This window comes from Plodia interpunctella, chromosome 29 (genome assembly GCF_027563975.2).
Source record: "Plodia interpunctella isolate USDA-ARS_2022_Savannah chromosome 29, ilPloInte3.2, whole genome shotgun sequence".
Taxonomy (NCBI): domain Eukaryota; kingdom Metazoa; phylum Arthropoda; class Insecta; order Lepidoptera; family Pyralidae; genus Plodia; species Plodia interpunctella.
The window spans coordinates 1,679,603-1,707,471 of record NC_071322.1 but is presented as its reverse complement, the minus strand read 5'-3'; the positions used below and the strand labels follow the sequence as shown (position 1 = coordinate 1,707,471).

At 36.6% G+C, this 27,869-nt stretch overlaps 2 protein-coding genes across 5 annotated transcripts in view; one reads left to right on the top strand and one right to left on the bottom strand.

Moving 5' to 3' along the window:
• Positions 1 to 70: 70 nt before the first annotated feature.
• On the bottom strand, positions 71 to 17,115 carry LOC128682011 (uncharacterized). Of its 2 annotated transcripts, XM_053766453.1 has the most exons (12): positions 16,744 to 17,115; positions 16,048 to 16,176; positions 15,371 to 15,520; positions 13,574 to 13,763; positions 12,809 to 13,009; positions 12,174 to 12,478; positions 10,596 to 10,737; positions 9,765 to 9,839; positions 8,199 to 8,307; positions 4,800 to 4,841; positions 4,069 to 4,143; positions 71 to 3,297 (listed from the first exon to the last, which is right to left on the bottom strand). In XM_053766453.1, exons 1-12 carry the CDS (start codon positions 16,914 to 16,916, stop codon positions 3,125 to 3,127), a joined length of 1,764 nt encoding a protein of 587 aa, XP_053622428.1. In that variant the 5' UTR covers positions 16,917 to 17,115; the 3' UTR covers positions 71 to 3,124. The 2 variants fall into 2 exon arrangements, with proteins under 2 accessions (XP_053622428.1, XP_053622429.1); XM_053766454.1 differs by lacking the exon at positions 4,800 to 4,841.
• Positions 17,116 to 19,123: 2,008 nt separating this feature from the next.
• Positions 19,124 to 27,869, top strand: part of LOC128682009 (uncharacterized) — a 35,182-nt gene continuing 26,436 nt past the window's right edge. For 2 of the 3 annotated variants that reach the window (XM_053766433.1, XM_053766431.1), the window contains exons 1-9: positions 19,124 to 19,245; positions 20,032 to 20,148; positions 20,733 to 20,900; positions 21,555 to 21,627; positions 22,206 to 22,306; positions 23,904 to 23,961; positions 24,805 to 24,933; positions 25,536 to 25,600; positions 26,591 to 26,645. In XM_053766433.1, the coding sequence (XP_053622408.1) occupies positions 20,033 to 20,148; positions 20,733 to 20,900; positions 21,555 to 21,627; positions 22,206 to 22,306; positions 23,904 to 23,961; positions 24,805 to 24,933; positions 25,536 to 25,600; positions 26,591 to 26,645 (765 nt within the window). In that variant the 5' untranslated portion in view covers positions 19,124 to 19,245; position 20,032. Of the gene's footprint in view, positions 19,246 to 20,031; positions 20,149 to 20,732; positions 20,901 to 21,554; positions 21,628 to 22,205; positions 22,307 to 22,978; positions 23,263 to 23,903; positions 23,962 to 24,804; positions 24,934 to 25,535; positions 25,601 to 26,590; positions 26,646 to 27,869 lie in introns of those variants that run through there. The other variant, XM_053766432.1, reaches the window with a different exon arrangement.

Below are 27,869 nucleotides of genomic sequence, written 5' to 3'. Positions count from 1 at the left end.
GCCACGCAAAATTGTTCGGCCACGCGAACGAAGTTGCGGGCATCAGCTAGTCTGAAGTAAAACAATCGGATCGAGTGATATATGTTCATTTATTTTTTTGAGTAATGTATGTACTTCTTGTAGGTAAAATCTGACTATAAACTGTAGAAAACTGATTTTTTTAAACGAACTATTTTTAGCTATTGCAATACCAAATGGAAAGGTTAAGATTGGTTATTAAATGTCCAGTGTTGCCCGCAAACAGGACACAGCACCCTCCATTATTTTCTACTCTTTATAGCCAAACTAGTTACTATTCTTAACTGGATAACTACGTAACGCCACAGTTTAGTTATAAATTAGTTATATGTATAGTATATGGTATGATATATATATATATATAAATATTGTAATATCTCAATTATAGTTTTATACAAACATAGATTTAAGGAGAAATGCAATGATTATAATGATGTTGAGTTTTGAATAAACGATTTTAACAGTTTTTTATGTATTTTATTTTCTACCGCCATAACATGTTTAAAGATAAATTATTCATTCATACATAAACAATGATTCTAATCCCATACAAAAATGTACTTTAATCTCATGGCGAAATATAGAAGTGGTGATTCAGTACCTAGACACCCGCCTGTGATCGACAGGTGTCAGGTCCTTTCTTAATTCTATTCGCGCCACATGAGTTTGTATACCAATCTGACTCATATACAGGGTTACTGGTATCTAACGCATAACCTTCCAAAGGGGCATAAGGTATATAGAGACTAACATCTTTTGTTCTACGACTTTTGTTTAAACGTAATAAATACAACAAAAAAAAAACATTTTTTTTAGTTGTAATGTCGTTTCTATAAAACGTTAACTCTATGTTCGACTTCGCTAAATAACGCTACTGTATTGTCTCGTGTTGCTTGGCTATTACATAGCGTTAACATGTGTAGAATCGCAAATTAGATTGTATTTTTTATATGAAAATAAAACTACGAATCACGAAAAGTCGTAGAATAAAATTTGCTTGTTTTGATGTACCCAAGTAGTCATTAGGACGTTTTGCGTTTGATACCAGCAAACCTGTATAGTAATGTATCCTCACGATGTTTTTATTCACCGGAAACAAATGGTGGTCTATGAAAACTATACATGATACAAACCCAAGTGGCACGAATAGGATTCGAACCTGGGACCAATCTGTCACAAGGTGGCGGTTTAACTGCTGAATAACCACCGCTTGGCGCACTTCATCAATAAATTAACAAGATTAGAATGAACAAGTAATCGTATACTTATGTTTATATTTATTTACTTGGTTGACAATATGAATACATTTTTGAAAATAATGAGATGAAAAAAATTCTGCAATCGAGCTGAAATAGAACCCGCGCCCCTGTCTATCCGGGACAGTGCTCTTGACCACTGAGCTATCGAGACCATGCCGGTTCAAATCACGCTCGAAACCAGAATTTTTTCATTTCATTGTTCTTTTCAAAAATAAGTTAATGTGTGACATGTATAACAAATACATTTACATAATATGAATATATATAGACACAAACACTATTTTTTGTCTCCAATATATGTTTATACATATTGCGGTGTATTAATATCATCCCATTTTCCATAATTTGAAAATTAAATACACTATAGGTATTTCAAGTTTTATCGTTGAAAAAAATATATATACAAATTTCGGAGAAAATATATTGAAAACAGATAAACCGTATTTTTGGTATAGGTTAATAAAATACAATTTGACGACCTCAGTGGCGCAGTGGTAAAGTGCTTGCCTCTGAACCAAGAGGTCCCGGCTTCGAGCCCCGGTCGGGTCATCTTTTACTGATTGGTCTGGGTCTTGGATGTTTATCTGTATATGTATTTGTCATAAAATATAGTATCGTTGAGTTAGTATCCCATAACACAAGTCTTGAACTTACTTTGGGGCTAGCTCAGTCTGTGTGATTTATCATAATATATATTTATTATTTTTTTTACTTGAAATTATTAACTATTATAGTAGTTAAATAAAAAATGTGATGTTGTCAATGGTCAGTTTATAACCTGTATCTATTGAATATACCATAACACTACACTTATTCCCTTATAAAACGATTCAAATAACGAGATGAAAATTCAGGAATTTAGAGACTATGCCTGTTCAATCGAATTAATTTATCTCTAGTCTTTTAGGGTCAGGCCTCATTGCTACGTTGCGCTCTGTCATTAATCATCGTAGGAACAACGTAGAAATTCAATGGAGTTTTGATGTAAATTGACACTTGTCCCTGTCAATATATATAGAAATGCAAGTAGTTTGTAGCTTTGGTATATATGCCGTGAAAACGTGCCTGTGTAGGCCTAATTTGTGAATAAATGATTTGATTTTGATTTGCACGACTCGACAGAGCTATCGGGCCTGGCTACAGTAAGTAAGCATTTTTCATCTCATTATTTAAATTTAGTTACAAAAGCATGTCCGAATGCATATATAATAGAAAAGTATTACACAATACTTAAAATTGTGTCTCCAAGACCCAATTGCAGAGATTACAGGAGCAAACATCCGGCTGGCGTCGCTACTGTTGAACAAAACGACTTTTCCAATTGATTTCCGAGAGTTTCCTATGTCTACCACCTGGTCAAGTATTGTAACCAGCATATTGCTAATACACGCACAAAATTTATATTATTAGGTATTGACAAACTTATGGTTATATTTATCCTGAGTTTATCCAGCAAACATGCAAGCGAGCCTTAATCTTAAACCCAAATTTCTATAATCCCGTTTTAGAGTATCCTTAAATACGTTCCTCACCTAACCTAACACCCTGTATAGGCGATGAATTTCGAAAACTCTGAATGCGCGTTTCAGCTTTTCATACTGCGTGTATTAGTCAAACCAGCACCATCTATTATGAGTTTCCAGAACTAATTGTTATTGTACGCAGCGCCACAATTAAATTCAACTCCATCCATCTTGATTTTCCCGAACTAATTGCAGATGGCACCACAGTCCGTCATCCTAAACCCGCTTCCCAGCTTTTGGATTCACACTGCATGCGTAAAACGATTTAGCGCCATCTATCTTGAGTTGCCCCGAACTAAATACCGTTGTAGATGGCGCCACAGTCTACATCCCAGCCCTGCTTTTGTACATCAAGGCTATGGCGTCATCGTCGGGGTATTCAGCCCTCTTGTTTGCATTGGGCACGTAGCGGAATCCGTCGAAGTGTGAGAACTCCGGGGCAAGAGAATCTTCAAGATGGGTTAGTCGTGTCGGCTGCTTCAGATCTATCAGGTGTTCTGAAAGACAATAATATAATTAGTTACTAGCGTCCTGGCCCGGCTTCGCACGGGGTCATTTGTGTATATAAAAACCTTCAGGAATAAATTGTGTAAACAATGCAATGAAAATCCGTTGCGTGGTTTAGAAGATTAATAGGCTTGTGTGCGTTGAGTTGTTCAAATAAATCATTCATTCATTCATTCATTAGAAGAAAGCTTAGAAACAAACACGAGTCTGAGGGCGATTTGGATTTATACTATGCAATGATAGTTTCTGGGCTACGAGGAACTGTGCAACGATAGCATTCCCAAAGGGGGTTGACGTCAGGCAGGCGGTAGATTGCAAAAGCATAGTTAAATCTTGCTCGTGCTCGTGTGGAGAGCCGCTTCAGATAATGCCTCACTTGCTTGAGTATCCATCTTGCCCACATTCGTGCACCTTGGGAGATCTTATGAAAGGTACAAGGCGCTGGCCGACTGGCAGAATTTTATTCCAAAATAATTTAATCTAGTTAAACAGTTACCTATAATGTTGCGAGCAGAATGCTCGACCCGACGGAGAACAAGTAAGAAAATCTTTAAAATTTTCTGGTAATTTTTACATAAACCCTGGGAACACGCGAAGACGAGACAGTGCGGTGTGGTTGTCGTCGCGTCACAACGGCGCAATGTGATTGGTTCGCTGCGTCTCACTTCGAATCGATTCGATGGTGAGATATAAATAGCAAAGTCGCACTACTACACATTGAAAAGGGCGTTAAGTATCGAAAAATTAATTGTAAAACTTACCTTGATCGACGTATCTCGTCGACTTGTCCATATCAATTACGAAATACCGGAGGCGAGGCGCTTGCGATTGATAACCTGTAAATAAATATTACGTTATCGATAATCATTACCGTTACACACTATAAAATGACCTGTCTCGTCTGTATGTAATGAACGCGATAACCTCGAAAACTACCGGACAGATTTTCGTACGGTTTTCACCAATAGATAGTGTGGTTCCTTAGGAAAGTTTAGATGAATAATTCATTAAGTTTTTATCCGAGCAAAGCCGAGACGGGCTGATAGTAAAACATATTTAAATGTAAACAGCTATTTATTTTAGCACTTATTGAACTTCATATAAATGGTATATAAAATATTGCCAATGAGGTCTTCGCTAATAAGAACTACGTGGAAATTACATATTGTAACTAGCTATTGCCCGCGGCTTCGCCCGCGTGAATTTATCTGCGAAAACGGAACACACACGATTTTCATACAAACTTTCACCCCCCCCCCCCCCATTATAGTCATTTATGGGTTGATATTTGGGGAAAAAAGTAGCCTATGTGTGAACGGGGATCTTTAACTACATGCACACCAAATTTCATCAAAATCGGTCCAGCGGTTTAGCCGTGAAAGCGGAACAGACATACAGACTTTCGCATTTATAATATTATAGTAGGGATTATTTAACACAATCAAAATGTTAAAAAAAAATATTGTCCATAGACATAAAAAAGGATATAGACCTATGAGCGGCGACGAGGCGTGCCAAACGTATCGACCACCGCCTGTAATGTCAAAAATTTTGAATAAACAACTTCGAAAGAACGTTGAAATGCGAAACAGTGGCGTAGCGTGGGCCCGTTGTCGCCCGGGGCACAATTATAATCTGCCACCCCCTTTGAAAAACTGTTGGTGTTAGTGCGAAAAGGCATAAAATATTTCTTATTATTATATATAAACCATATAAAATTATTAAGCTCATTAAAATGTTACCAAAAGCTTGTATCTACTATAACAGTCACGTGCTTGAACACTCGTTAGTTCTTATACCAATGTGACAAAGTACATAATTGAATGAAGTTACACACATCTGCCACACTGAAACCATCGCAACGCCACTGATAAATATAATAAGCTTTACTACAAAAACACAAGACGACGGATTAGTTACGGATATAAAGTAATAATATTACCTCTATAATTGTCGACCTCGGTGGCGCAGTGGTAAGGTTCTTGCCACTGAACCGAGAGGTCCCGGGTTCGATCCCCGGTCGGATCGGGAAAATGATATTTTTCTGATTGGCCCAGGTCTTGGATGTTTATCTATAACAGGGACCGGACCGCTATCCCTTTCACGGGTTTTGAAGGGGTTTTTGGAATGGGTTTGCTTTCGAAAGCCGTTCGGTGCTGTAACCCGTTCAATTTGCTTTGGTTAGCGCTATATCAACAACTACAAAACCCTTTCTTTGAGGTAAGTCATACGAGGGGGTTACCCGTTCAGATAGCAGGCTAATTTATGCTTTAAGCTCAGGCCATACGATCTTAATTTGAATAAATTGCAATGCATAACAAATACCTACTAAGCGCGTGCGGTAAAGCGGTGCGTTATAATTTACACGATTCAATGTGTCGTTTCGTGTCTTTTAGGCTCTTCTCACGCGGAGCTACGCAAATTTGCACAGGAGCGGGGTGTGATGAAAACTACACCCCCTCCCCCCGCAGGCAATTAAGGGGAAAGCCAAACAGGGTAAGCGCTATAACGAACGGGTTACCCCTTCGAAAGAGTTAGCCATATCATATGGGAAATCCTTTGAAAGGGTTAACCTCACCATATGGGATAGTCATTGGGTTGGGTTAGCCATTGAACAGGTAAGACAAGAATATGGGAAAGCTTTTCAAAGGATTAAGCAAACGAACGGCTTGTCCGGTCCCTGATCTATATATGAATATGTTATAAAATATAGCATCGTTGAGTTAGTATCCCATAACACAAGTCTCGAACTTACTTTGGGGCTAGCTCAATCTGTGTGATTTGTCCTAATATATTTATTTATTTATTTCTATAAAGCTCACATACCAACTACGCATTGAATGTTCATAAGAGTCGAACATATGTCTTGAGTTTGCCGATAGTGAGCCATTTTAGCAGTCAAGCCAAATTACAAAGTTATGATTGAAATATGAGCTTTAAAACGTCCTATGTTAGATACGCTTTACATTGACAACAAATTAGCAGATTGCCGATATTATAATATGTGTTCCCGTAGTAATACTTATTATAACATTGTTTATGATATACCTATTATATATATATATATATATATATGTGCGATAACATACATATTAGAAAAAAAAGCGAAAGCCATGCAATTTCGACTCTCGCCCCATGCAATAAAGTTAAATATCCTTCGCGGCTAAAAATGAATTAGGAAATATACAATGTTTTATATAGATGTCGTACGACACGACTAGGGGACACATAACCTTAATTGGCAACAATATCATTCTCGAAGAGGATTGACGACAGGCAGGCGGCCGGTTTGATTATAGCCAAATTTTCAAAATTTCATGGTTTCATGGCTTTTATTGCTGTCAGAGATATCCTATTTCAAACAATGTGTAACAAACACAAACATGTCCGTTCGGAAAACGTTGAGTCCTACGTCTGGATCCGTTCATGGTCGCACAATCAGGTCACGGTCAATATAATAATTAATTGTAATCCAAACTAAACGTGTATACAAAATTTCAGCTCGATCGTTTTAAGAAATATTCTTTAAAATTTAGTTGAAAGATTCCACCCGAATATACATATAGTGACATAGTTACATTACAAGTTAAATGAATGTTCATAAGAAGTGAAATGTAAAAATAAACCATATTACAATGATTCAAAATTCAAATTTGAATGTGATAAAAATGCGCACTCCTCTCCACGCCGGTCAGTGTGAACGGGCAATAAATAATTCTAGCTACTGATAAATTATATATACTATTATTACAAAGGGGTAAGCGTTTGTGAGTTTTTATGTTTGAGGCGTTATCCGCCTTAATATTTGAAACTACCGAACTGATTTCAAAAATTCTTTCACCATTAGAAAGGTACATTATCCAAGATTGCTATACGCTATATTTTATCTCAAAATTCCCACGGGAGCAAAGCCCCAGACAACATCTAGTCAGTCATAACTAGGATTCCATGTAATTGCATATGCATTTGCATATTTAAGCCATTCACATCATTAATTACATATTTTCTCTAAAATATAATTATGATGCATATTATGGATACATCACTACACAGTATAAAACAAAGTCGCTTCCCGCTGTCTGTCTGTCCCTATGTATCCTGTTAGATCTTTAAAACTACGCAACGCATTCGGTTTTTTAAATAGTGATTTAAGAGTATAAAATGCATTGAAACGTGCGAAGCCGGGGCTGCCTACTAGTTTTTAATAATTTTATAGCGCAGTGCATTCACAAGTTTTCTGAGTCTTTTATTTTGAAAGAGACAAAAGATCTTCGTGAGCTCCTACGCCAGTACTCGTTCCAACTTACTATAAATGTCATTGCTATTATTGTTCATTGTTGTTAATAATTGATTGTTTACGAAAATATCAAATAATGTTACCATACCTATTATCATATACTAGCTTTTGCTCGCGGATATTTAGATTATTTAGACTCTAACTAATCTGGTTTCCCCATACAAACTTTGAACCCCCTTTTTACCCCCTTAGAGGATGAATTTTGAAAGTGCATCCCTAGATCACATAAGGAACCTACGTGCTAAATTGAAGTTTCTGTGTGTGTCTTCTTTTATATCATTGGATAATTACAAACAATAGTATGCCTCAAGAGCGATTCTGATTGTAATAGTGTCAGTCATAAATTAGTACCATTTCTATCTAGAACGAGTTCAGAAAGCAATATAATTTATTTAAATACATCTGTAGTTTTAATTAATTTAACAAGCGAGGAATGTAGTGTATGTAGATTTTAGAATTAAAATATTTTAACTTGGTTCTCTATATATATATATTTTATTGTGTAACCTATAATTTAATGTTGCATATTCTGCCAGTTTCCGTGCATATTTGCATGCATATATCAAGCTTTATTATGTCGCATATAATACTTACTTTCACCGGTATCCCAGCCCAATATGACGCACTTAAATTGTGTTGTTTTGTGTGTGCATATCATGCCGACGGCGTATTGGATGCAAGACGGGTGCCTATTTACTGTTTTCTGTAAAAAAAAAAAAAGTTATAAACATTTGGCTACTTGATTGGGTAAAAAAAAAAATAAACATTTAAAGGCATTTAAATAACCAAATACAATAATTAAATGTCAGTTTTATTGATTCACTATTTAATTCAACGCCCGACGCAAAAAGAGGGGTGTTATAAGTTTGACGTGTCTGTGTATCTGTCTGTGGCATCGTAGCTCCCGAACGGATGAACCGATTTTCGTTTAGTTATTTTTTGTGTCATAAATAATTTTATCCCGAGTGTTGCCATTAGCCATGTTTCATGAAAAACATGTTCAGCCGTAGCTGTTAAAAGTTGTAGCTAAATTAATATTGAAAGTCGGGTTTTTTTTTTTAATTAGTCCAACAAAGAAAATTTTGTTCTCATTAAAGTGCATATTATTATGAATGAATCTTGATTGTAAAATTCGTGACGTCATAGCACATCACTGTCAAACAAAATTTTCGTTTTTGACGTTAGAAAACAAGTTTATTTGTTAAACAAATAAAAAAACTTTCAATATTCATTACGCTACAAATTATGAACGGCTGAACCGATTTTGATCAAACATATCTAAGAACCACCGCATAAAAATTAGCTATCAAATAAAAAAAAAGCACATCCAAATCAGTTCGCCCGTTGATGAGCTACAGTGCCACGTACACAGACAGATAGGCAGACAGATAGACACAGACTTAGCGGTGAAACTTATAACACCCCTCTTTTTGCGTCGGGGGTTCAAAAAGTCTGATTAGACTTTTTTACCAGAGAAATGTTGTAGCATCCAACTCGTGGCAAAATCATGCTCGTGCTGTAAACCGTTGAGTTCCCTAGTCGGGAGCCGATCCCGGTCCACCATCGGGCCATGCTTATCATAATAATGCATATCATGGAAACTGAATCGATGCCCTGGGGCGCAGCTAGTGTATATGTATTTTCAGGCTATATCCATACTAATATTATAAAGAGAAAAGATTTATATTTTTGTTTGTAATGAATAAACTCAAAAACGGGGCCGATTTTGATGAAATTTGACACAGAGATAGGCGAAACCTTCAGAAGTGACATAGGCTACTTTTATTAAGGTTTTGCCCGAGCGAAGCCAGGGCGAGGGGCTAGTGTTTAAATCATCATCATATCGAGTGTTATTGCGAACATTGGTGTCAGATTTTATTAAAGTCGCCTAAAGGCATCTGACGTGACTTTTACGACTACTTGCCGCTATCTAGTGGCAGGTAGTCGCAAACACACTAGTAAACTAAACTGTTCTCACGATGTTTTCCTTCACCGGTCGCAAGTGGTGGTCTATGAAAACTACTATATACGAGTCAGATTGGTATACAAACTCATATGGCACGAGTAGTATACGAACCTGAGACCTTTCGGTACACAGGCGGGCGTCTTAACCATTACACAACCACCGCCTCTTGTTTAAATAAACGAAGTATTACTTACTTCCCTGTAGAACAGCTGGACATCAGAGTTGCGGTTAAAAATTTCATTCAGTAAACAAAGGTGAATCGGAGATAGCTGAAATATACTTTAGAGGTAAATAACGAATGGTGAAGGGTGTTTCTCAAGAGCGTTTCGACCGCTGCGCACGCGCTGTCATTACAATTTTTCAAATTCCAACAAAGACAAGAATTAGTTTCTTTAAAATAATTAATCTGTATTTACTGTGGTAATGTCCGTTTTATGAATGATTGATTTTGGAAATGTTTCTGTGCTCAAGAAAATTGACGGATAGTAAATGACAGCGCGCCCGCAGCGGTCGACACTCTCTGAGAACCACCCCGAAAAATATTCTGTTTCACCGATTGGTGATAAATTATCTGTTAGCATGCATGTAACAGCGTTAAAAGTTGTGTTTTAAGTGTTTAATAGGACTAACTGCCCAATAACATCAAGCTCATTTATCTAGTTTATCTGTCAGATCATTCAATTGTCTGACAATTAAGTGAGAGACAAATGAGAGAGAGAGTTTATCTGTCAGATTACAATCATGATATACACTAAGTCGGGAGTATACTTAGTTTTAAATATTTTTTTACGTCAATAAGTGATCTTACTAATATTATAAACGCGAAACTTTGTGAGGATGTATGTGTGTGTGCGTGTATGTCTATTACTCTTTCACGCAAAATCTAGTCGACGGATTGTTATGAAATTTTGGTACACTGGTAGAATATAACCCGGAATAACACATAGGGTACTTTTATCCCGAAATTCCCATAGGAGCAAAGGCCCGGGGTGCAGCTAGATGAATATAATTTTAATTTGACTTACATATTTTACTTGTAACGGCGTGGATCGCGCCAATGGGAAATCTGGATGGGATAACAAGAAATCTGGCATTTGTCTGTACGGACTGCTATCGTCATCATTCATTCTTAAAAATTCCGTTAGATGGAAGGAATTCTGTGTGGACCTGTAAACAAATTCTTGCACTTAGTGTTAGACGCGAATATCGCAAGAATACAGTACATGAGATGTCACCTCTCTACGGCTGTGGTGACAGCACTAATGCCTTGCTGTGATTGGCCGACGGCACGAGGCATTCCGTGGATTTGTGATTTATATCATGTTTTTCTATTGTTCTTGTTAATTAGATTTATTATTTGATTCGATTCTGTATTATATCCAAGTTTATATACGGTTTTACTGGTATCTGACGCATAACCTTCCAAAGGCGCATAAGGTACATAGAGACTTAACATCTTTTGTTCTACGACTTTTGTCTAAACGTAATAAATACAAAAAATGTCGTTTCTATAAAACGTTAACTCTATGTTCGATTCCGCTACATAACGCTACTGTACTGTCTCGTGTTGCTTGGCTATTATATAGAATTAAGATGTTGTATAGAATCGCAAATTAGATTGTATTTTTTTTATATGAAAGAAAATCACGAAAAGTCGTAGAATAAAAGTTGCTTGTTTTAATGTACCAAGTAGTCTTTAGGAAGTTTTGCCTTTGATACCAATACCCTGTATAGATATATTGTAATTGAGATAAAGTCCTAATTTCATTTAAAGCTCCCAAATATTAGTTTCTTATTCATATCTATGGTAATATTATAAGGAGAAACGATTTGTATTTTGTTTTGTAATGATAAACTCAACTGGGTGAAATGGTCCCAACGTGGGAGGACTGGTCACCCTCCTGGTGCTCGCACTGGCGTCCCTAAAAGTAGTAATGTTAATCTCACAAACTACTGGGCCGATTTTGATGATATTTGACACAGAGATAAGCGAACGTGGTCGAACATTTTGAAGATTCTGCTGTCAATCATCTTTAAATAATAAATAAGGTCAAACAGTAGTATATATAGCAGTATTTGTAAATTAAAATATTAGTGGAAATCTATATTGTAGAACTAGTAAATAATGTGTTTAAACTACGTGTGTTTTCCGCAAGATGGAAGCACAGAGAGAGCGGGAGCAACAATAGACAAAATGATAGACGATAAAAAGTAAACTAAACTAAAATTTCACTATTTCAAACAAGTAGGTAGCATATTAAAAATAATAATAATAATAATTGGCACTCAGGGAGCGCCGGCACAAGTAACTTGAATATTAACGTCTCACGAGTTTTCGATCCAGAGTATTACTATCGAATCGATTCGAAGCGAGACTCAGCGAACCAATCACATTGCAGTGTGCTTGTCGTTGCGTCACTCACAACGGCGCAATGTGATTGGTTCGCTGTGTCTCACTTCGAATCGATTCGATGGCGAGGAGTGAAATGAAAAACCCGCACTTCGACCTGATCGCATACTCCTGACGCGAGTTTAACATTTTTACCCATCACAACGCCTCTAAATAATTTGTCACTTTAATGTAAACAATAACACGAGCTTACCAGTCGTTGATATAACCCATGGTCCTGTGATACTCCATGTAGAGGCACTCAATGAGAATGTTATGGTCGTATCTGAATGTATTCAACGGGTTTCTAGAAAACGGGCAACCACCTTTAGGCTTCAAAGTGCCAGTTTTGACGTCGACAGTGAACTCTCGCGCGACCGGGTCGTGCCAATCGTGTCTGTATTCCATGTACACATGGTTAGGGAACACGTGCAGCTCACAAACCACACCGAATTTCGATGCCACAGCTTGGTATATAGCTTGGAGAACAATGTGATGACCGCATTTGTTTTTTAATACCTAAAACATGTATATACGTATATGATCTCTTATACATTGCCATTGTTATGTCTAAATGCTCGGTCGACGGTGCTGAACAACTTTTCGTATGGAAGCAACCTTGAAATCGCGAAAACAAAATCAGCTGATCGATACATTTTTCACAACTTAGGAATTTGTATACAACAGCTGATTCTTTATCGCGATTTCACAGTTACTTCCGTTTTAAATGTTGTTCAGAATCATGGACCGAGCATGTAGACACAGAAAGACTAAAGTGTAGAGTTTGTGAAGCAAACTAGACTCGTCTTGGCAACATTTTTACACGAAAATATATACAGATATATTTACCTTAGAAATGTCCAACGTATCAAAATCCGCGGTGTCCGTCCCCAACACTAGGTGTCGCTGTTTGTACAGCACGTGACTGACGGCCATCAACACGTCCTGGTCGGACAGCTTGTGTACTTTCCTGGCCGCTGGGTCAATCGCGCTGTGCCCCTTGGTTTTCACCTTGAGGTAATCGTTCACTTTGTTCGCTAACTCTGAAATCTGCACTAATAGTGTTAGGAGATTTCATTCCTATGTGTAGCACTAGCGGCCCGTCCCGGCTTCGCTCGGGCAAAACCATAATAAACTATACAACTAAACCTTCCTCAGAAATCACATTACGTATTGGTTTTTATTTTATGGCATCCGCGGAAGACCAGCCTCGTGGTCTCAAGCCATGACATTAAGCTGAGCGGGGACCAATTTGCCTTAATTTATTTAATATGTTTTTGCGTACTTAATGTGATGTAAACCTATATATATATAAAACTCTTGCGTTACTGAGTGACTAACTGACTGACAGACTGACAGACAACGCACAGCCGAAACTACTGGGCGTAGAAAGCTGATTTCTGGTGTGTAGGTTCCTAGGACAGTGTAGGGGGGTATTAACAAGGAATTTCCTGAAATTCCCACGGGAAACGGATTTTTACTCACATAGGAAATTGTGGGCAAAAGCTAGTGTTTCATAATTCATGGCAAATTTCTTTCTTTCTTTCTATATCTATCTCGCCGCAAATGCACCGGGAACACGTGAAAGAAAGAGACAGATATAATAATTCTCACCTTCGCATCGGCTATATTGTCAGCCTCCAAGTCGGTGTTGTAAATCCATTGTGCAAAGAATGTAATCACTGCGACCGGCGGCGGGTTATCCATCTGAGAGCAAAGTATTGTCCATTTCAAACCGAGGTACGCGTGGAAGTAATACCTAAGCGTCACTTTAGCATAGTACATCTCCGTTAGTGTGTGCGGGCTGAAATTAAACAAAATATTAAATGATACACACGTTTAATTGTTAGACAAATTAAAAAAACCACTTCGCTACAAAATTCATTTCACTACAACTTTTGAACGGCTTAACCGATTATCAATACCGATGATCAAACATGTCTAAGAACCATCTCGTAAAAATTAGCTATCAAATAAAAAAATCGCATCCACATCGTTTCACCTGTTGATGAGTACGTAGTGTACGAGTACCTACTGTCTGTGTACAGACTTAGCGGTCAAACTTATAACATTCCTCTATTTGCGTCGGTGGTTAAAAATTGACATTTTTGTCACAAGCTTTTATTGTTGTCAGAGAGATCTTGTGCCATTGAACGCCTGACAAGAAGCCCATGTCCGTGCTGTAAATGGTTGACGAGTTCCTTTGTTGGGAGCCGATCCTGGGTGCACCATCGGGGCATGCTTATCGTAATAATGAATTGTCATGGAAACTGAAGCGACTGGAAGTAGGAGGAATCTAACTTGCAAGATTTGATTACATTACAGACAGACAACTGGATACTTCTAAAAAAATTACCGCAACGCACTAAGCGAAACGGACACACCAAAAACCGCAGACAAATATTTATGATCACAGGTGTATAATTGCCCGCGCTGGGAATCGAACCCAGGTTACCACCAGATAGCGGGCGTGGTGACCAGTGACCACTACATCACGATGGTTGTCGTGTTTAATTACTGTAATATGATCCTGCTAGAGGGCAGCACCGAGGAATGACGTTTAGGCGGTAAACTAAGGCGGTAAAAGGTAAAACTATCCATTGGTGAAAACTGTACAATAATTCCTCTAGTACTTTTTGTGTTAATCGCGTTTAGACAGACACTAGCTGCGCCCCGGGGCTTAGCTCCTGTGAGAATTTTGGGATAAAAAGTACCCTTTGTGTTATTCCAGGCTATTTTCTACCTGTGTACCAAATTTCAAAACAATTGGTCAACAAGTGGATAATGCGTGAAGAGGTAACAAATAAACAAACTTACTTTCGCATTTATAATATTAGTTGGGATTTTAATTTATTTACAGTTTAAATGTACATGTGTGCATTACCATATGTAATAGTAATGCAAGAGGAATAATTCATTACTAAAAGATAAAAAAAAAAACACACGTCAGTGCCTACGAAAACAACGGAGCCACAATGTGCTGTTGCAGGTAATGAAGTCCTTCAGAGTTAAGGTTGTGGGTGGTTGTGGTTGGGTGAATACAAAAAGCCCCAAGGATTGCCTTATACATATATTAGGATATTTACAAGGGTACTATGGACCTCACTGTCATATGTCACAAACAACGTATTTGATTTATTAATAGCTTTTGCCTGTGGCTTCACCCGCGCATCTCGGGTTCTAAACAATATATCGCGTTGAAACCTATACAAGATTTTAAGGAAGACCATCTGCTATACAACTGAGAAAACCGCATCACATTCCGTTCAGTAGTTTTTACGTTATGCGCGAACAAACACAGCCTATTTACAGTTTATATGTATAGATATAGAATAGGATAGATTTAGATAGATGTATAGGTATAGATAAAAATGGATAAATAATTAATTATGATATTGTATACAAACTTACGGGCTAGTCGCATTCCCATTTAAAATTGTTAGTGTATCTTTTATCATATTTTGCAATATAGTTACAACACAGTACAAGTTCTCGCTCGCTGCCATAGAGTAAACATTCATATCGACACATATGTCGCTGAAGTGTACCGACTGCAGTTTGCTGGAAACAAATAATTTAAATTTAAATATGAGACATGAGAATGAATAAAATTAATTTGAAAATACATCTGGGGTTCAGAAGAGCCCCTGCGAGGGCTTAGAGAGTGATATAAACCTTCCTCTTGATGGCGTGTGGATCCACCCTAGAACCGAACTACTCCACATCCTCACGTGAATGTCGTACGAAGCGTATAAGAGACACACAGCCCAGGCAGCTGAAAGACAACAATACCATTCCCGAGGAGGGTTGACGTCAGGCAGGGGGGCCCAATTGTACAATCACAGCTGAACTTAAGAATGTGAATGTTAAATATTTTAACGTTTTTTTTACTGGTTTTATAACCCCAAACTCAGAGATAAGAGATAAATAAACATTCCTCTCGTATCACTCTTACCTATCTATTTAAAATACCAAAATCCATTAGATAATTTTATAGATTTAAGCATACAGACAGCGAGAAGTGACTTTGTTTTAAAGTATGTGACATAATATAATATGTCATGTTTATGATTGACCAGTATACTCACTAATAATATTTTTCTGACGCTTCAGATAACACAGCATAAACAGCTTTTTTCAATACATAATAACCTCTCACTTCTTTGTACCAGTCGCTGGTACCATGTCGCTGCATCGTTTCCAGCATTTTTGGAAGACTGTGAATAAATATTAAATTAAATATATGGACAGATAACACAGATTGGGTTAACCATAGAGTAACTTAACAACACTATGTTTTATAACATACTGGCCGTTGCCCGAGGCTACGTCCGTGGCAAAAAGTAGCGCAGTAGCGCATGACACTTTCCAGCTCTCGCAACTATTTCCACACCAATAGCTGCAATCCAATGCTCCATTTTGACGAAAAAACAAATATACTTACACATTTATAATATTAGTATTGATAAAGACATCACACAAGACCCAGATCAATATGAAAAAGATCATTTTCCATCTTGACCTGACCAGGGATTGAAACCGGGACCTCCAGTGTAGCAGTTTATTTAAAATTATTTGCTGTTTTTATTTTTATTATAATTAATTTTTAACATTCCAATATAATATTTTAAAACTACATAAACAAGATAGTTGTAATTGGTTCTAATCATTCTAGATCGCTTTGTAATTATAAAGATCTAAAATAGATACATACAGACAGCGGGAAGCGATTTTGTTATAGTATAATAGAGATGTAGGTAGGTATATTATTAGTAGATACTTACATGTTTTTATAGGTATTTTTCCATAACACATGACTATACCTCACAAGTTCATTAAAACGTTTACATGTCGCACTAAAATGTATTATGTCTCTGTAATCATTTTGTTGTAAAATCATAACGATTATTTCGTCTGGTAAACAAGATATTGAAGGGCCATCATTTACCGGCTCCATTATGTTATTATGATTTCTGAATTATCTTCACTAAATCCCCTATTCGAACACACTGACGACAACAATAAATTGACAATGTTATTAAATAAAAATAAGTGCACAAAAATGCATTAATTCGTATTTTTACGAAATTTATTTCTCAGCGAGCGACCTCTAACTTTTATCTACGAGATTGGCCATTTTGACATGACAAGCAAGAGAAAAACTTGACATTGATAACTAAAAATAAACCATAAAACGCATTACTAATAAACATATCGAGTCGTGCGTGACTCGCGTAGTAAGGGACTTTTTAAATTCAATATACTATCTTACCCTGTGATCGTATCTATTTTTTTGTAGGTATTCATTATACCTTACCAAAATCTTACATGTCCCTAGCTATCAAAACAATTCTGCCTTTACCTTTTACCTACCTACATATTTTGGCATTAATTCCGGCCTTTATACCATATTTTAATTCATCAGTTTTATTACATGCGTTTTACGTATAGGTAATATATTTCACTAACTATTTCAAATAAGAATAAAAATATTAACAACAAGTACTATAAGTTAAAATTAAAAACTAAATAATACCATATTGCAATAAATAGTATTTGTTACTAGCTGTTGCCCGTAGTACTGCCCACGGTAGTGCTCAAGTGTAAAATTGTTAAAATCGTGCCATTAACTTTTCGGGAGCCCACCCTAGATGCACCTTTAAACCTTGCATATCATAAAAATAATACATCAAAAAAAGCCTTAATCGGTGAAAATTTCAGCTTCGAAATATTATTTGCGAAATTTTAATCCCGAACATAGTTCCCAGACATATGTATGTCTGTATGTTCGGTCATAAGTATAACAGGTTAGCAAAGTAGGTAAAACAACCAGACAAGTGCGAGTCAGATTGGCTCAGGGTTCCGTAAAATTAGCTTTTAGTGCGTTCAAATATGGACGTTGTCACTGTGAGAATATTATAAGGAAGTGGTTGGTGGTTGAATATGATAACGGATTTCCTGTATTTACTCCAGCTTATTTTTAAACTGTATATATCGGCCGGCCCGCTTCGCTCGGGTAAATTCATTGTTAATTGTCCAAAACCATCCGGGAACCATTTAAAATGTAGTCAAAGCGTAGCGTTATAGTAGTAGTAGCGTAGACACGTTGATATTTTCATGCCATGTCACACATGTGCACTGCAAAACCGGGAATACGACAAGGGATAAACAATATTTGTTTTCTGTCCCTTTTTTTCTTGTGTACGATTCTAATAAGAATTTCTTTTTATTGTATGAGTGAAATAAAGTTCCAAAGATGAATGAAAACTTTATCTGTCTATGTGTATAAGATACTTTCTATCTTTGGGTCACAGATATACGTTATATATGACATGTCAGACTTGAATAAAATCTGAAGCTAAAATCAGAACACACTCGATAAGAAAGAAAGTTACACTTAAGTACACTTTGTGTACTAAATTTTAATTCCATAGATTCAGGGTTCCGTTTTTTCTTTAGAGATATGGATCCAAAAAAGTTTGTTTAAACGATTATCGATTAATCACACAAGCCACTGCGCGTATACAACACTATCTGACAACAGATTTGTATAAATTGTTGCCAGATTTTTTGTTACTAATAAGTGTTTATTTTCCATAACAGATTCTGGTATAGGTCAAATAATAAGAAATTATCAAAAATAATCTCAAAGAAAACAACTTGTTTCACTTGGGGCATGTATTTTTGGCGCCCTCTTGTATTCAAATATAAACAACTAGCGGCCCGTTTCGTCTTCGCTCTGGTAGAAAGTTTGTGGACATTCGAAATAACATTCCGTTAGTAGCAAATTACGCCCTGCGGTTCACACTATGAAGCTATAGGTTATGTAGTACTGGCTCCAGTAGCTCTAGAAGTGTGTTTGTGTGGCTATTCGTTCCTAATCTAATGTCATGCATTTTGTTAATATCTTTAAATTATACTTTTAAATAGAGTTTTTATTTGAGCTGGATGGACCTTCGGAGCTTGGACGACAATCATCTTTTCTAATGAAATTATCCATTTTATGAAAATTATAAATAAATTATGAAATTATCGTTCATATTTGAGGAATTATCGAGGAAGATTAATGGAAAGTTTAATTTATGATTAAATAAATACTAAAAAAAAAATAAAAAAAAAACATGATTACTTTTATCGATAGCTTACTGGCAACATCGTCGTAGCCGGCCGGTCAATCAAATCAATAAACGCACGCATATGCCAGTTGTCAGTTTAAGTCATTCACAAAATTTTTCTTTTCTTTGTTTCTCCCGGCATCTGTTTTTTACAACATTTAGTTAATTTTGGTAAGTTATAATTTTTATATAATACGTATGCATGTTGATAGTCGTGTCTTATAAATTAATACACAAAGATCTAATTTGCAATTAAAAACATCACACGAAAATAACGTTTTTTTCAAATCCAAATGTGGAATCCTTTCGCGCGATTCTGATATTGCTTATTTTGGATTTTTGCTGAAATCCAATTTTTTTGCCGCTTGTACTATCTAATTATATATGCGCCTATAATTTTTAAGTTACAAACAATACCTGTAGGTATATACTTACTTTTAAACACAGAATTCAGAGAAATTACAGAAATTCATCTTCTAAGCTTTTATTGTTTTTGTCCTTGTTAACACTAGGACAAATATAAGGGTCCTTTTATTTTATTATCTCTTTTTATTCTATGTAATTATTACTCTTGCTCTAACAATACATAAGTTTAAAAAACTTATTGCCCTTGAATATTCCACTTTTGAACAGACAGTATTTCTTTGCAAATAACTGAACTGGTTTCTTTAAATTCTGAATGGGATTGGCAATTTTTGTGATATAGTGGTCTCCCTGTCCACTGTCTGGAGGTCGCTGGTTTGATTCCCAGCATGTGCAAATATTTGTAACTTGTGACAAATATTATTTGCTTGCTGTTCTGGTGGACAATGGACTTTGTTGAAAGCTTAGTGTGGGCCGTTGAGTGTTGTCCATCTATTTATCTGAGCCCTGATCTTACCTGAACATATATTTAAGCTAATTAGTATTCATTGTGAAGAGGAAATTAATTATTTTACTTTTTACTTGCTGTTTTAGCATGATGGCGGCTCGTAGCCGTTTTCAAAATCATTCTAATTCCAACGAGTGGGACTCGTTGCGGGAGGACTTCAACAATACCACATATGAACCTCAGTATCCTGATGAGGAAGCAAGGTAGATAAGTTAAATCTTAACAGTAGGATTGTTACTCATGATCTGTAGAAGTACAGGTAGATTTAGCAGACTGTTCCCAAATTGGGGTTACCAGTTAACCTGCACCCCTTCAGGTGTTTCAGGGAACTGGGTGAAATGGTCCCAGTGTGGGAGGACTGATCACCCGTCTAGTGCTCCTACAGGCGAAATAATAAACTGTTCTGCTTTCAAGGCTAAACCACAAGATCTATATTGATGAAATTTGGTAGACATGTAGTTAAAGATGTTGCATATATAGGCCATTTTTTCAAAAATCTAGTATTACATATATGTATAAACTAGATGTTGCCCGGGGCTTCGCTCCCGTGGAAATTTTAAGATAAAATATAGCTTATAGCAATCTTGGATAATGTACCTTTTTAATGGTGAAAGAATTTTTGGAATCTGTTCAGTAGTTTCAGAGATTACCCGCCTCAAACATACAAAGTCACAAACGCTTACCTCTTTATAATAATACATATAGATAGATGTAATAAATATAAGCTATAACTAAATTCATGAAAGTCTTACAGAATGTCTCATCCAACCCAACATTTATTTTCCAGTGGTGTGGTACAATTGGACCACAAACGGCTCTACATAACTAACATTCCTAATGTCCTCAATGAGGAGGGGCTCCGGACAGCGTTCTCGAAGTATGGCACCCTTTTAGAAGTGCACATGAGTAAAGATCCAAACAAGAAGTATGCTTTAGTCTCATTTGAGACACCTGGGTAAGTATCCAACTTACTTTCCTTTAAAGACCTCCACGGGACTGTGGTAAACACATCTGTCAGCTATCTGAAGGACCCAGACTCGATTTTCAGTGCATGCAAATATTTGTACCTATGATCACATATATTTATTTGTAGAAACGGGTTTGATGTTTTTCACTCAAAATACATAATAGACACTCCAATACAGAAATGGATGAACATGTTTAACAGAAAATAAAGTTCTGCTTTTCTTTCTTTTGCATAACTGCATCCCTTTCTGTCGGTTGGTTGGATTCAATTCGGAGTGTCTATTACTAATATAACAACAATATATAATGACTAGGAAATTACCATACATAAAAAAAAACCTCCTCTAAAACCCCCTCCCTTCCCCCTTCTCTGTTGGTGGGATCTTTATCTATTTTAATGGATCTAATAAATAAATACATAAAAACAAAATTGTGTGTTTTATTCACCCTATAATGTTTAGTTTAATACACACCTGGTAAGCGATCACCACTGCCACAGACCATTTATAAATGGTATGTGACCGTTGCTCATATATGATACCAAAAAATTTTAAAAATCTCTGGCAAGGTTATAGCTGAGAATATGAATTTATGAAGAATAAAACATTAAGTTCCTTGAAAAGTTTGTATATTTTTGTTACAGAGAAGCAAAGTTGGCGATGACCAAACTGAATAGGACGGAACCTCTACGGCTCAATGTTAATATAGCTCATAAGGTAAGGTACAGTCAAAAGCACATCAACCTACCCTAATTCATTGCAAACTCGCCGCTATCACAGTGCCGCCATAGAGAGACTGTACAGTCAACAACACATCAAGTTACCTTGCATCAACCTCTATGGCTTTTAATAGCGGCGAGTTTGCAATGAATTTGGGTAGATTGATGTGCTGTTGAATGTACATTCAAAGTTATGATGCCCCAAAGCCCAGGGGCATTGGGGCCTGGGTCCCGTAAAAATTTACCCATTTGAAAATGTGGCTATGGTTTGCGTGCCTGACGTCAACCCACTTTGGGAATGCAGCTCTTAAGCTATTTGTCCCTTAGTAACCTCGTACGACATTCACGGTCATATTCTAGGGCGGGGCCACACGCCCATGGAGCACGCCCATCTTTTGTGCACTTTATATGCATGTTGCATCTTCTTGTTTTAAAATATATAATTTATGCATTTACCTAAACTTGTATAAAGAAAAATAATTTTAAAATACAATTATAAAGGATTTTTTTTCTAAAAAAAATCACACTATACCGCCATTTCTTTATATATGGGCTTATAATAAATTTTGTTTACAGAAAAGAGTGCCAGACAATAGGAATTATGAGAAGGAGCAACAGTATACTAGAAGAAGCAACAAAGAAGATACGGCCAGCGTTGGCAGCCGAAGCAAAAGCAGGTATGGTGACAATGACTACGCCTGAATAAATTAATAAAAAAAGACTTACGACATGATCTTGTGTTACTATATATACAACTAGCTTTTAACCGCGGCTTCACCCGCGTTTATTACGTGAGGAATACGACTATGAAGTACTTAGTTGTATAAAGACGCCCATAAATCTTTATTTTATTTCTCCCATGTACAGACATAGCCCACGTACAGTTTTATTAGATGTATAGATTACAAGCTTCTCGTATTGTTTTGTGTTACATTTTGTCTACAAAGGTCTTTGTTGTTAGTCCTTATCTTCAGACTGATTGCAACATAATCCATATTACCTACTCTTGCGGTACTAAAGACGCGTTCGGTTCGATAGAAAGGGTGGTGCACATCGTTGATTTCACCAAGTTCGCCAATAGTAACTCATGTGCCTTTAGTGTACGCGTTTATCACTGCACAGTAAATATAATAAATAAGTAAATATAATATAAAAGTTATGAATATATATTCGCTTATATGTTCTTGTAAACTATCGATAGTTCGACAACGCTAGGAATTTGGTTATTCTTTGGCTGTATAAGTTTGTTTTGTTAGCTTATTTTTTTAAAATAATTCAACCAATGAATTGAATGAACGAATTTGTCATTCGTGAACATTGCTCTTTACGGCCAATCAAAATCCACATTTTAATTCGCGCCTTTTGATTGCTTCATCCTTTTCTTTCATCAGCAAGTTTTTCATCCATTTTTGAAGAGTTCAAACTTTGTTGTCGAGGCAATTATCGCGAAATTGTGTTTTTAGTTTACTTTTACAATTTGTAATAGTTTTTTATTGAGGAAAAAGTGTGAATTCGCCGCTTACGAGTTAAAAATCATTATTTTTTGTTATTATTGAAGTGATTATCGAATCGCTATGGAAGGCGACGCCATGATCATGAACAAATACTTTGCTTCGATGAAACAAAATGAAAAGTAAGCATTTTTCAACGAGAATTGCTCTAACAGATTAGCTCACAGCCCGCAGTTCATTTAGATGAGGTTTCCTATGTTTTGTGATTCCATTTTATTTGATAACTACTTACTGTAGTAAAGAAACAAAGCTGTACTATGTAGGTGTGTATCTACCTACATTTTTTGAATGATTTTTCGAAAACAATTTCTTAAAAATTGCAGTATCAAGTTATCCTGTACGTAGAACTATCCCATTTAATCGACTTCATTAGTATTACACGATCAAATAATTTCATTTTTAAATTCTATAAGAATCGGTATTACCTAGTTTTTTTTAGAACAAAGTGGGTAAAAACAAACAATATTATTTTTTATGTAATAATAGATATTTTAGATAGACGTTTGTGTTTAACAACTACATTTTTGAGTTGGCACAAACCTCATAATATTAAATCTGATAAAAAATCGAAATGAAAATAGACAGCAGAAAGAATAAAACCAAGTGATTGATGACTGAAGTGTTGTCAAGGAAGATATGCGAGAAGGAGAAATTATTTCATTTAAAATTTCATGTAAAAAAGATCTCGGGCTAGGTCTAATATCTGAATGAATGTTTGTACTTGGACAATATCTTGTGATCAAAATAGTTTATGTTGATGCAGGAAAGATTTGGCCAATGGAGATAAAGACGCAGAGGATGACATTGGTGGCAATGAGTTTGTAAGTACTGTTTGTATTATTCTACTAGTATACTGGGGACCCCAGTTTGAATTTCTAAGACTGATTCTTGAAGACAAAATCCCTGACAAAAGATCTCCTGGCCCCCCTCGACGAAAGTGGTTTGATGACATAAATGATTGGACCGGACTTAGATACATACAACCAACTGAAAATAGCGGTCCAAAGCTGCGAGGGTTTCCGTATGCTGACCTCCAAACTTCAATACAAAGATGGCACCCCATGACGATGATGATACACTACTGTTGCAATAGGTGCCCGTATACTGAAGATACCAAGGCATTTGTAATGAAATGTGAAGAAAATTTCAGTTTTGGACTGTATGAAAGATAATTGATAATAAGAATATATATTCTAGGCAGTTAATCAAACGCATTGAGGCTCAAGGCTTATATGCGCCAAAGGCCTGTAGATTTACTTCTGTGGCACTTATGATGTACTAGACTTAATTTCACTTACGAATATGAAATGCACATCCTACTAATATTGTACAGGGTTACTTTTTATGTGAAGTTTGTGATGATGTATGTGTGTATGTTTGTTAACTCTCATACAAAATCTATTTTTTGTAATCAAATTTGGTACACTGGTAGAATATAACCTGGAATAAAACATAGGGTACTTTTTATCCCAAAATTCCCACGGGAGCAGCTAGATGTCTATAATGTCATAATTTAAATGTCAAAAAATTTGTTATTTTCATAAATTAATTACATATTGAAAATTGACAAATATTACTATGACTAAAATAAATTACATGTTACGAGGATATTGCAGCATTGTTTTTGAGCCACGTCACGAGTATTAAAAATAGTTTTCACCCAGGAATTGGCGCCCATGGACCCTGACCTTGAGTTGGAGTTGGAGCAGATCAAGCTGAAACAGCTGGAGCTGCAGGAGGAGCAGGTCCGCTGCAAACAGAGACTGCTGCTGTTGAAGACCACCAAGCGTGCTGTAAGTGTGTCTTTCATGCTCGCGTGTTTCATTCCCGGCTGCGACGCCCCGGAGCCCTGAGCTGGAGCAGATCAAACTGAAACAACAGTTAGGATGTGATGCTATGAAGCTTGTGGTCAGTGTAAATAATAAGTCTAAAAATTAGATTTAGAAGTTATTTTACAACCGGCCACTTGCCTGATGTCAACCTATTTTGCGAATCGAGGAAATGGGTGAATGGGTTCCGAATCGGAGGACCACTGACCCGTATGGTCCATGTGCTGGTGTCCCCAACCAGGAAATAATCTTTATCCTTGCATATTACAAAACAAAGTCCTCTACCGCGCCTGTCTTTCCGCGATAAACTCAAAAACTACTGCACGGTTTTTCATGCTGTTTTCACCAATAGACAGAGTGATTCCCGAGGAAGGTTTAGGTATAATTTATTATGTTTTTACCCGAGCGAAGCCTTGACGGGCGGCTAGTAAATAATAATACTTTGTGATTGCTGTAAGGATTTTCGTATCCTTTAGCCGCTTCGTACGACATCCACGGATATTATGGAGTGGTGCTACTCTAGGGCGGGAATGACACACTAGACTGACATTTGAGTGTTGTTTCAGAGTAATGTGAACACCAGGTGTATATTGCCTGATGGAAGGATTGTCGTTCGCAACGTCAGCGAGAGGTAAGTACTTATTGTGTTTTATTTAATAGCCTACTAGCTGCGCCCCGGGGCTTTGCTCCCGTGGGAATTTCGAAATAAAAAGTACCCTATGTGTTACTCCAGGTTACATTCTACCAGTGTACTATTTCATATAACACTATGTTTTTTAAGTTATCAGCACTGTTTTTTCTAACATGTTGTTTTTATTGTAAAACTAGCTGTGCCCCGGGGCTTCGCCGCTCCCGTTGGGGTTTCGGGTTAAAAAGTACCCTATGTGAAAAGTACCCTTATTCCAGGTTATATTCTACCCGTGTACCAAATTTTCATAACGAGATTGTTATGAAATTTGGACAGATGTCCGGTAGATATTGCTTGATCTTTCAAGCAATATCTACTTTTCAATTACTCTTGTAACAGACATACATACACACATCCTCGTAAACTTTCGGTTTCATAATATTAGTAGGGTGTTTTTTATAATGTTATGCTAAAAAAATAAATAAATAAAACAAATTGCAAGTGTTCGGGTAGATCTTGCGCGAGAGTTACAGATCCTCACAAACTTTCGCATTATAGTATTAGTAGTTGAAGTAACTCCCTGCTGGGCAAAGGGAAGAGGGGGGAATTTGATTGCTTGGCCAAATAAATTAATGGCCATTTATAAGTACGTGCCTGTGGATGTACATCCACAAATGTTTAATCTATACTATTATTATAAGGTAAGCGTTTGTTAGTTTGTATGTTTGCGGGTAATCTCCGAAACTATCGAACCAGTTTAAAAATTCTTTCACCATTAGAAAGGTACATTATCCAAAATTGCTATAGGCTATATTTTATCTCAAAATTCCCACGGGAGCGAAGCCCCGGGCAACATCTAGTTTGTAATATTTTTGTCAATTTATTCGCAATCGAAGTGAATCGACGCCTCCACGGAAAACCGAGATTTCACCATGGACTCTGTAGTCTATAAAATTTACTATCTTGGGGTATAGTCTACTATTATTTTCTCAGGAACTTGGATACTCGCGACACTGATGCGAGTTACGGCGCCGGCGCAGGCGATTCGGTGAGTTTTATATTAAATTTGGCAGGCAGAGGTGGAGGTTGATTGAAGTAGTGGTGGTCAGTTTATATTCATGGTATCTTGGGTTAAAGCCACACACACACACACACTCAAACCGGAGACGTGCTTTTTGTATCGCTGTCATAGTGATAGTGTACAGCCAGTATCAAATAGCATACTAATTACAAAACGATACACAAGGTACCCCTCTGGTTTTATTGTGTGGCGGTTTTTAGAGAGAATGCTGTATCGAGTTACGTATGCTCCTCTCGTCTTTTCCTTCTCAGACACAAATTTACTTGTGAGAGAGATGTATCTATGTCGTCGCGGGTCATCTATTTCAATCACATGTAAGATTTGTGAAAGAGACGGATAAAAGCCACGCGTTCTCCTCCACGCAACGGTCGTTCTGCTCTCATATAGAAACAATTGTTCTTATACTTATACGATACGTAATGTATTGAGTATTGAGTGGTCTCTATCCAGCAGGTCTCATGTCTGTCTCTTGTAACCTTATCTATGTTCTTTAATATAACTCCTCCATTTGTTTCTGTGTCGATCGCCGTTCGCTTTCGGTGAAGGATATTATCGCGAGGAAAATTCTAAACTCTTGTAAAAAATATAATAGGCAGGAAATGAAAATAATGTTCGGATCAAAACGTCAGAGAGCTATGGAAAAGTATTACATTACAGTTTAAATGAGTCTTTATATTGTTTTGGTTGCCAATTTTGTCTGAAAATTATCCTTCCGGACCATTATGTGGAATTCCAGAAATGTTAATTCCACGTATGTTGAATTCCACTAAAGTTGAATAGGTCCAATTTTGCATTTTCAAGGTCTAATCTATATCAAAATCGGTTCAGCCGTTATCACGTGAAAACTGAAATTACAGACAGATATACATACACATTTTCGCATTTAAAATATAAGAGTAGTGATGTAAAACCTCTTCACTAAAGGTACTGAAAATAATTTACAGTACCGTACGACAAATATATCACATCAAGTCTTAGAAAGCGTTATTAGCTTATTTTCATTTAGAAAACGTTTTATAATATTTATCGCGTGGTATTGTAAATGTGCATGTTATTGAATCTGCGCTCGATTTCGTAGTAAAAGTCACAAGAAGCAAACTTTTTGACTCGGTTTACATGAAAAGTTTTATATAGGCTTTTGTTGTAAATGGAAAATACTAGCCTCTGCGTGAACATGTACTATCTTGCATG